General features: G+C 42.2%; 1 protein-coding gene across 2 annotated transcripts in view; it reads left to right on the top strand.

Annotated features, from left to right (window-relative positions):
* Positions 1-2723: 2723 nt before the first annotated feature.
* Positions 2724-11338, top strand: part of GNAS (GNAS complex locus) — a 226954-nt gene continuing 218339 nt past the window's right edge. For both annotated transcript variants that reach the window (XM_040436122.1, XM_040436120.1), the window contains exon 1: positions 2724-3113. In XM_040436122.1, coding sequence (XP_040292056.1) covers positions 2888-3113 — 226 coding nt within the window. In that variant the 5' untranslated portion in view covers positions 2724-2887. The remainder of the gene's footprint in view (positions 3114-11338) is intronic.

Genomic DNA, 11338 nt, shown 5'->3' with positions numbered 1-11338 from the left:
CGGTACCAAAGCCAACTTCAAACCAAGTTTTAAAATGGTTTACAAGTTCAAAAATCTAATTTCAAAGTTATTCACCAAAGTCCCGTAAGACTTCAGTGATAACGAATTTGCCTTGCCAGAGCCCAAAAATGTTAGTGCTGTACGGAGATGGATCTCCGTGCAGAATTAAAACGACGTTTAATTTGCTCATCCCTAGTCATAACTGCAATTTTTATATATATATTTTTTTTGCTAATGTGTAGGGACAGAGATAGGGAACTAAAACGAAACTAAAAGTGGCCCCATGTTGTAGGGAGGGTCCAAATTAACTAATTAACTTAATTAAGGTGAGGCGACACAAGTAGGCAGGGTCAACAATACCATTGTTAAAAATACCATGCCAGCAGAACCAAATAACACAGTGTAGCACAATATACTGCCCCAAAAGCTGCCCCTCTGTGGTAGCCATCAATATCCTCCTCAACCAGTTGTCTATGGAGCAGGGGGCTTAGGAGGTGAGGTGCGGGCCACAGCAGTTGAGTTAATTACCACTGAGGGCTCTTTATGTACCTGGTCAGTGGCAGAGAGGAGGGGTTGGGTGGCCCTCTGGGCATTGGCCCACCAGGAAATTTCCCTGTAGGGTCTATGGCCAATCCGCCCCGGGTGTTGGTCCCCATCTATCTCAAGAACACGGCCCCAAAATGATTGGAGAGCAAGCTATGCATGTGCCACCACCCTCCGTTCCCTGCCATTTGACCTCTGAAAACAGCTGAGCCATCTCCCCTCGGCTTTTTTTTCTTCAGAAGTCTGATAGCAGTGAATAAAAGGGTGGCAGTGCATGCGAGCTGTGCTCTCCGGTCATGGCAGCGCCCTGTTCTTGAGATAGGCGTCCCAGAGGTGTCAATGTAGAAGATGAAGGGTTATGGCTCTCAGAATGCGAGGATGAAAAAAATGAAAAAAATAATGGCTACTAAGGCCCAAACAGGTCTGGTTATTAAGGGGTTAATCTACCATAAATGGGAAGAGGACATGCCCCTAGGATCCCAACATTTTCATGATATAACAATTGTAATACCATGCATAACCACTAGTTGGTGCATCGCCCTTTCCCCAGTTCTTCAATGAATGTCTGGCTGATGTAATATCCTATGCAAAAGTCCGGGTTGCAGCTTATTCATTGTCCTGGAGACATTCTCTGTGGTTGGTATCATATGTCACTGTCACTTTACTGTTTCACTGTTGTTGCCTATTCAATTAGCTTTGTTCATTTTGTCACATGGAAACTGCCATTGAGGCTGACTTTATACTATCCCAAGGCGATTTATGAATTTATTTGTTTATTTTTGCTGTCTTTATGTAATTACCTGCTATAAATATATATATAGAGAGAGAATTGATTATTTGTTATAATGACAGTTTTTGGGGGGGGACAAAAAAAAATCTCAAAAAAAATCTCAAAAGTAACGGGAGAATCCGTTAAACATATTGCATACAATTGTACATGCTTTTTTTCTATCCATTTAACAGATTCTGGGGGTCATCTATCAAACTGGTGTAAAGTAGAACTGGCTTAGTTGCCCATAGCAACCAATCAGATTCCACCTTTCATTTTTCACAGCTCCTTTGGAAAATGAAAGTTGAAATCTGATTGGTTGCCATGGGCAACTAAGCCAGTTCTACTTTACACCAGTTTGATAAATCTTCCCCTCACACTCCACTTTTTTTGCCTTGTTTCCAGGTAAAATGAAAAAGAAAAAAAAAGATTTGATGTGTCTTTAAAATAGATTTTTTTAAAAATGATTTTGCATACGTTTTGGGAACGGATCCCCTGCTAGAAATTAAAAACATGGCGTGAGAGCGCCCACATTTTCCCCACAATCTTAGGGGCATATTGGGCAGATTTCTGCAGTTCTGGGGCGATATTCTAAGGCTGGGTTCACACTTGAGCGTTTTACAGCGCGTTCAAACGCGCTGTAAAACGCTCAACACATGAAAACCAATGCTTCCCTATGGCCCTGGTTCTCACTTGAGCGTTTTACAGCGCTGAAAAACGCGCTGTAAAATGCCCTACGCTCAAACAAGTACTTGAGCTTCTTTGGGGCGTTTTGACGCGCGTTTGTGGCCATAGGACATTGCAGTCAATCACACAAACGCGCGTCAAACGCGCGTCAAACGCGCGTTTACTATTGCAAAAAACTCTCGTCAAAAACGCGCGTCAAAAACGCACGTTAAACGCGCATATCAAAGACGCTCAGGTCTGAACCCAGCCTAAAATGTCACATATCTCACAGCCAATCTCATTAATCTACAGTAGCTGACAAGCTGCAGAGAGCTATATAATTTGTCCACCCTGGCTGCTGCAAGTACGGGCAATGCAATGTTTGCCCCGGGTAGACGGCTTTAACCCCTTCTGCCAAGTGGCAGTGAAATCAGATAAAGTAAAAGCCGCAGTGCTGTAGGGGTGCAATCATTCTTTGAGGGCAGTTTACCGGACGTAATCTGGCCTTACGGTACATGTTGTGGGAACAGAGAGGGTGAAGCAGAAAATTTCCACTTGGTTGTGTATGTTAGATCAGCTGGCACCTGGATTCCCTTGCTGCGGCCTGACTTTCTGAACATTACGGTAAACAGGGTGCTCTCCAGTCACGTGGTAATAAAGAGTATGTTTCTCCTTTGCTTCTCAAACAAATTAACAGTGTGAGAGAGAAACAGGGAGGGAGGGAGAGGGACAGTCAGTCTGGGAGGCTGAGAGGAGGAAATCGCTGGAGTACGGCAAAAGAGTGCACCCTTTATACTGGGAACCGTGTCCAGCCGCCTCAGGGGTGCACCCTCTGGGATCTGGATGATGTGGCCTACTGGGTATTAAAACTTTTCTTTCTACAGAACTCTGTCCCTCCACTGCATCACTATGGGGATGTGCTCCAGCCTCAGGCCCAGGTGGTTAGGAGACCATGCGCTATCCTGTACTAGTGAATCTGGGTCTGGAGGTATCGATGATGGATGTAATACGGACACAGATTCTTCCAGACTGCGTACCCAACAGAAGGCGGATAAGAAAAGGAGCAGAAGTATCGACAATATGCTAAAGGCAGAGAAAAGAGCGTACAAACAGATACACCGACTGCTACTCCTGGGTGAGTCCACACTGACATATGTAAAACGCATGGTGCCGTGCACCTGGAATGACAGAAACGAAGCATTGTTCATTGGTACTAGGGTATACAGGTGAAACTCGAAAAATTTGAATATCGTGCAAAAGTCCATTTATTTCAGTAATGCAAGTAAAAAGGAATTGCATTAATGCAGCTTAAAATTAGAATTTTGTGAAAAGGTTCAATATTCTAGGCTCAAAGTGTCACACTCTAGTCAGCTAATTAACCCATACCCCCTGAGCAAAGGGTACCTGAGATTGTGACTTTGGGGTTTCATAAGCTATAAGCCATAATCATCCAAATTATAACAAATAAAGGCTTGAAATATCTCGCTTTGCATGTAATGAGTCCATCTCATATGTTAGTTTCACCTTTTAAGTTGCATTACTGAAATAAATTAATTTTGCACAATATTCAAATTTTTCGAGTTTCACCTGTATAGGGCAGGTGTCTTTTGTAAGTTTTTTGTAGACTAGGAATTGTGGTGGATGTGATAATCCACATGTCAGTTGGACCGCATCCTTGTTAGGGTACGACCACACGGTCAGGTTTTTTAGTGCAGTTTTGGAAGCCAAAATCAGGAGTGGATCATAAAAGAAGAGAAAGTATAAAAGACAGATACGACATCTCCTCTTTTTTTAAATTCGCTCCCAGTTTTGGCTTCCAAAACTGCATGCAGAAACCTGACCGCGTGGCCGTACCCTAAACCTATGGACTGAAAAGGTAAGGACAAACGGTCCCATGACCAGTGGACGAACGATTCTGACATCAGTTTTACCTCCAAAATGATGAGCCCATTGGACACCAGATATGGCCATGTTTCAGCCATGGACCATCTGTTCTTCCCCAGTATGAATTTGTGTCTGATGTTTTAAGGGCAGACAAGGCAACGCGTGGCTCTTTCCAGACATTGCACTGCAAGTCCCAGAAAACTAAACACAATATATAGGGGCAGGTGTCGTTTGTAAGCTTCATAGACTAGAAATAGTTGTGAATGTGATTGTCTACATCTGCCAGTTGTACTGCACCCCTGTAAACATTTGTACTGAAAGGGTTAGGGCAAATGTTCCCATGTGCGGGGACTACTGGCCGCATGATTTTGACCTCAGATTTTCCTGCAAAATGATGCACCCTTTGACGACCATAGGGGTCAGGTTTCAGCTGTGTGCAGCAGCGGACCATCTGTTCTGTGTGCTGTCAAATTGGTAAGGCAATCTGTGGCTCTTTCCAGACAATGCACTACAAGTCCCTGAAAACCAATCAGTCTTGTCTTTCACAAAAGCTGAGAAGAAAACACCTTGCAGGATACAGTGTTATGGACATGTCAGCCTAGGATCTAGTCATTAGTCAGCTTGAGTCATTCTGTACCGTGATGTAATCTTGTAAATTGCAAGCTTCATGACCAAGGAATGTCAGTTAATGTTCTCTGATGATATCGGCTAGAACCACAGGTTATCATTACTGACCATAATCATCCTAATATATACCTGCTCCGTCGAGCTTGCACTTCGTTGACTGGAGAAAAGTGACTTTTCCAAGGTCACAAATAGCTGAGAGTTCCTTCACCCAGGTTTTTATTGTCTTTACCATCATCCTCAAAGAAGAAAGATTATATGGTAATGTCTAACCTTTGGGTTGTCTGAGCTGGGCTCATCCTATCTTTAGTATTCGGAACAATACTTATATTGATTTATTGTTCTTTACTGTGTTACCCATAGGAGGCAAGAGCTGGCTGGCACACCTAGTTTTCACTTTTCCTACTTGACAGTAGAAGCTGTAAGTAAATTAGTCCTGAGCTAGAAAACTATCCCACAAGTTCAATACCCCTTCTGTATATGAGGAAGTTCTTATGACTACACTATATCACTTCCTTTTTTCTGTATCAGTGGCAGGTTATAGCAGAGGTGTTCACACTCGCGTTTTGGGGCGGATCTGTCATGGATCTGCAAAAACGGATCCGTTACAATAATACAACCGCAGGCATGAACAGATCCATTTGTATTATCTGTAACATGGCCAAGACGGATCCGTCATGAACTCCATTGAAAGTCAAAGGGAGACGGATCCGTTTTCTATTGTGCCAGATAAAACGGATCCGTCCCCAATGACTTACATTGTGTGCCGTTTGGCTCAGTTTAGTCAAGCGGACAGCAAAATGAAGAGCCTTGGAGCTGCAGCCGTCATGTGCAGGTCTTCTCCTTGTAAAATGTATGGATCCAAAATGTCAACTCAAAAATTGCATAAAAAGATGGAAGCAAGCAGTATTAAGGAGAGAATGGCATGTTTGCATTTGTATATTATTGTGGTCAGATTTAAGGTTTAAGGGCAAATGCAATTATTTATTTATTTTTGCTTCATAAACTGGGCTGCTAAAGAAAAATCAGACCCAGCAAAAAATTTTTTTTTCCTTATGGTTTGAATGATATATACTGGGTATTGTAAGAGGCAAAATATCAGTTATTATGTGCCATGTAATTAAACTCAGTGATGGAGATTAAAGGGGCTATCCAAAGTCTAAAACATGCCCCCCAATGCCTGGCCCCCTCATATAGATTATACCCCGCTCCCCGGAACGCGCGGTTTGCCCCAGAGCCCCGCAAAGCAGCCTCTGCATCTCCTCCCAAGCATCACCCGCATCACCTGGGAGCATGGTTAGTATAATCTCTATGAGGGGCCCGGGCATTGGGGGGTATGTTTTAGACTTTGGATAACCCCTTTAATCAAGACTGGTATATGGGATCCTGTGCTCCACAGTGAGATGTAGATAATTTCTTAAAGGGGTTGTGTACCATCCTCAGGACAGGTCATCAATATCAGATCAGCGGTGTTCTGCCTCCTGATTGTTGAGGTTGTTGAGCTCTAGCGAGCCCTGTGTCCTCTAGGTTTACCAGCACGTTGTCTCCTTTGTAGCAATTGTAATTAAACTCCATTGCAGCTACAAAAGGTGACAACATGCGGGTAAGTATTAAGGAGGACACAGGGCTTGTTAGAGATCTTTAACCCCTTCAAATATGTGATCAGCTGGGGTGCCAGGAGTCAGACCTCCACCGATAGGTCATCAATATGATAAATTAGGCAGATCTCTGACCCTTTAACCTGTTCCGGACATTTGACGTACCGGTACGGCATATTGTCCCGATACTTAAGGACACATGACGTACCGGTACGTCATGTGTAGTTTCGATCACCGCCGCCCAGCGGGCGGTGATCGGAACAAGGTGCCTGCTCAAATCATTGAGCAGGCACCCGGGGACAATGCGCGGGGGGGTCAATTCAGACCTGCGGTTTGCGGCTTTTACATGTTGTGGCGGCGGCGGTGCCATCGGGCCCCCGTGCGGCTGTAGGGGGAACCCGAGGGCATGGAAGGCAGCGCGATGCCTTCCTTAGGCATCGACGTTGCCTTCCGGTGATGAGCCTATGAGATCCAGCCCCCTGGAAGCTGGAATGAGTAATACACACAGTATTACTCATACAGCTAATGCATTCCAATACAGAAGTATTGCAATGCATTGTAAAGGGGATTAGACCCCCAAAAGTTGAAGTCCCAAAGTGGGACAAAAAAAAAAGTTGGAAAAAAAAGTTTTCCCCCCAAAAAATTTTAAGTTTCAAGTAAAAATAAACAAAAACGTAATTTTCCCCAAATAAAGTTAAAAATAAATTGGTAAAAATTAGGGAAAAAATAAAAAAGTTGACTTATTAGGTATCGCTGCGTCCGTATCGACCGGCTCTATAAACATATCACATGGCCTAACCCCTCAGATGAACACCGTAAAAAAAAAAAAAAAACTGTGCTAAATAAACCATTTTATTGTCACCTTACATCACAAAAAGTACAACAGCAAGTGATCAAAAAGGCGTATGCCCACCAAAATATTACCAATCTAACCGTCACCTCATCCCACAAAAAATGAGCCCCTACCTAAGACAATCGCCCAAAAAACAAAAAAAACTATGGCTCAGAATATGGAGACACTAAAACATCATTTTTGGGGTTTTAAAAAAGCTGTTATTGTGTAAAACTTACATAAATAAAAAAAAAGTATACATATTAGGTATCGCCGCGTCCATAATAAACTGCTCTATAAAATTATCACATGACCTAACCCCTCAGGTGAACACCGTAAAAATAAAAATGCACCCCAAAATAGTGCCAATCAAACCGTCATCTCATCCCGCAACAATCATACCCTACCCAAGATAATCGCCCAAAAACTGAAAAAACTATGGCTCTCAGACTATGGAGACACTAAAACATGATTTTTTTTGTTTCAAAAATGAAATCATTGTGTAAAACTTACATAAATAAAAAAAAAATTATACATATTAAGTATCGCCGCGTCCATGACAACCTGGTCTATAAAAATACCACATGATCTAACCTGTCAGATGAATGTTGTAAATAACAAAAAATAAAAACGGTGCCAAAACAGCTATTTCCTGTTACCTTGCCTCACAAAAAGTGTAATATAGAGCAACCAAACATCAAATGTACCCTAAACTAGTACCAACAAAACTGCCACCCTATCCCGTAGTTTCTAAAATGGGGTCACTTTTTTGGAGTTTCTACTCTAGGGGTGCATCAGGGGGGCTTCAAATGGGACATGGTGTCAAAAAACCAGTCCAGCAAAATCTGCCTTCCAAAAACCGTATGGCATTCCTTTTCTTCTGCGCCCTGCCGTGTGCCCGTACAGCGGTTTATAACCACATATGGGGTGTTTCTGTAAACTACAGAATCAGAGCCATAAATATTTAGTTTTGTTTGGCTGTTAACCCTTGCTTTGTAACTGGAAAAAAATTATTAAAATGGAAAATCTGCCAAAAAAGTGACATTTTGAAATTGTATCTCTATTTTCCATTAACTCTTGTGGAAAACCTAAAGGGATAACAAAGTTTGTAAAATCAGTTTTGAATACCTTGAGGGGTGTAGTTTCTAGAATGGGGTTATTTTTGGGTGGTTACTATTATGTAAGCCTCACAAAGTGACTTCAGACCTGAACTGGTCCTTAAAAAGTGGGTTTTTGAAAGTTTCTGAGAAATTTCAAGATTTGCTTCTAAACTTCTAAGCCTTATAACGTCCCCCAAAAATAAAATGTAATTCCCAAAATGATCCTAACATGAAGTAGACATATCGGGAATGTAAAGTAATAACTATTTTTGTAGGTATTACTATGTATTATAGAAGTAGAGAAATTGAAACTTGAAAATTTGGCATATTTTTTTATAAATAAAAATGAATTTTTTTGACTCCATTTTACCAGTTTTATGAAGTACAATATGTGACGAAAAAACTATCTCAGAATGGTCTGGATAAGTCAAAGCGTTTTAAAGTTATCACCACATAAAGTCCTTAAGGTGAGCCCGGTCCCTAAGGGGTTAAACTCAAATCTATTCTAGCTAGGGGGAGCAATAACTTGCCCCAGTTTTTGGCATAAATAACTGAGACTCCGACCCTCCAGCTAAACCCAACCGTTTTCTCACCACTTTAGAAAACTGTGCACCATAATTTGCAAAATTGGCATTAAAGCGATGATTAGTCATGCTCAGTGTATTTTTCGCTAGCAGGAAATACACCCGTCATACTGAACTTGCTTTGAAATTTATGTTGTAGCTTTAATTGTTACTGCTGCCCTTTGCTCCAATGCCCTATGTCCAGTATCTACATGTACGGCAATATCTGGTACTTGCATCAAATGATCGTATGTTTCTGTGACATTTTAGATGAGTATAACAGTGGCAGACATACCATTCGTGGAGCCCTTACAGCCCTATAGGCAAGGTACCCATACCACTATAAAAAAAAAGGCCACCAAGATGCTTTTGGCTCAAAAGTACTGATAGATTTGTATCCATTAGATAAATAATTGACTACAGGGTCATGGAAAGGGACAAGGAGCAGTATGATGACCCCTCACTCTTGATAAATTAATTGTTACACAGTAAGGGGCCCACATACTATTTTGCACAGGGGCCCTCCACTGCCTATGTCCGCCCCTGGAGCATGGATTTTTTGTGCCCTTACACATAAATGTGCTTCGCAGTATTTTCTTGGATCCTTTGATCAGAGTCAATAAAATGCAGCAAGAAAACTTCTAGTAATCAATCTAACTTGTAATCTAACAGAACAATAGGGATTGTGAATAAAGTCTTGGGTATGTGTGTGTATGTGTTTGGGGGGAGGGGGAGGGGCAGTGTGCCGGAAAAAAAAAACATCTGTGACAGCTGTCCTTTGGTGAAATTTGTTAAAATAAAGATAATGTGACCAATCTCTCTTTAACCCCTTCCCGCTCTGCGCTATAGTCATACGTCATAGCAGAACATACAGTAGTTAATGCTCGCTGATGTAGTATCACAGTGAAGTGATGGCGTGCGATCAAGAGCTGTGCCTGGACCACCATTTACGGGTGCTGGCTGTGCTGCACAGCAGGCACCCAATCCAATGCCCGGGAACAGAAATAACTCTGATCCTGGTCATTTAACCCTTTAGTAGGTGCGCTTAAGGTAGGCATGGCATAGGGAGGGGCTTTCCACTCTTATCTCTTTGCTTCCATCTTCCTTTGATGCCATGGCAGCCAGGGACCTAAGAATGGCCCAGAGTCCTGCCATGTGCAGATGACTATTGGATTTACTGTAACAGTAGTATTGCGGTGTATTATATGGGCAATCAGGGAATCATAGGTTTCAGTACCTTAGTGGGACCTAGGGCATCATTTGATGTATTGTCTGTCAATAGTGTCGCAGTCTTACATGTGACTACAGCGTGACAGTGGCAAAAAATCCAGACATGTTAGATTTTGTGTCACACGTCGCAAGTCTCACATGACTTTTCCTCCATTGACCGTAATGGATGTTGCACCAGACACTTGACTCGCCTGAGACCTGGCATAATTCCACAGCCAAATCACAGTTCCTACCATACCTACCCCAGGCCGTCGCTCCCTGACGTTCATTGCAGTTAAACTTGTAGCACTGAAAAATTTGGTCAAAGTTGAACGTAACAAAGTCTTTTTTACTAAGTGCAATGCAGAACTTGAAATACATATAGTATCAGCAGGCTTTACTGCAATTCTGGCACAGGCTGAGGAGGTGGTTGTTTGATATAAGGGTGTCATTAGCCATGGTCCCTCACCTTACAGCAGGTCCCAAGACTGTACTTAAGTCCTTACTTCAATTCTCTCAGAAGTTGTCCCTCAGAGTGGGTGTTTTGTGAGCCGCTTCCCTACTCTCCTCCATTATCAGGCTAGGACCTCACTCTTCCCTCTCCACCAAACTCTCTCCATAGACTGAACTAGACTCTCCCAGGAGGGATGGAAAAGGTTGCTAAAAGGGGTTGTCTCACTTCAGCATATATATATATATATATATATATATATATATATATATATATATATATATATAGTTGTGTTCAAAATTATTCAACCCCCACTGAAATTGAGTGTTTTGGCCAGTTTGACATTGATTTTGATCATTTCAGTCATCTTGTTTACAATTAAATCAAAGAGGCACTTGTAAGTCAGACAAATATAACATAACATTTATAATGAAATAACCACAAATGTCTTTTCTGTGCTCACATCATTATCAGTTTTATTCAACCCCCAAGTGACATTCAATCTTAGTACTTAGTACAACATCCTTTTCCAGTTATAACAGCTTTTAAACGTGAAGTATAGCTTGACACAAGTGTCTTGCAGCGATCTACGGGTATCTTCGCCCATTCTTCATGGGCAAAAGCCTCCAGTTCAGTCACATTCTTAGCCTTGCCCGCTGCAACTGCTTTCTTTAAGTCCCACCAGAGGTTCTCAATCGGATTTAAGTCTGGTGACTGCGATGGCCACTTCAAAATGTTCCAGCCTTTAATCTGCAACCATGCTCTAGTGGACTTGGAGGTATGCTTGGGATCATTGTCCTGTTGAAAGGTCCAACGTCTCCCAAGCCTCAGGTTTGTGACGGACTGCATCACATTTTCATCCAATATCTCCTGGTACTGAAGAGAATTCATGGTACCTTGCACACGCTGAAGCTTCCCTGTACCTGTAGAAGCAAAACAGCCCCAAAGCATGATTGACCCCCCGCCATGCTTCACAGTAGGCAAGGTGTTCTTTTCTTCATAGGCCTTGTTCTTCCTCCTCCAAACATAGCGTTGATCCATGGGCCCAAACAGTTCTAATTTTGTTTCATCAGTCCACAGAACACTATCCCAAAACTTT

The sequence above is a fragment of the Bufo bufo genome, chromosome 6, assembly GCF_905171765.1.
Source record: "Bufo bufo chromosome 6, aBufBuf1.1, whole genome shotgun sequence".
NCBI lineage: Eukaryota > Metazoa > Chordata > Amphibia > Anura > Bufonidae > Bufo > Bufo bufo.
Note: the sequence above shows the minus strand (reverse complement) of the source record. Positions and strands in the feature narration are given on the sequence as shown.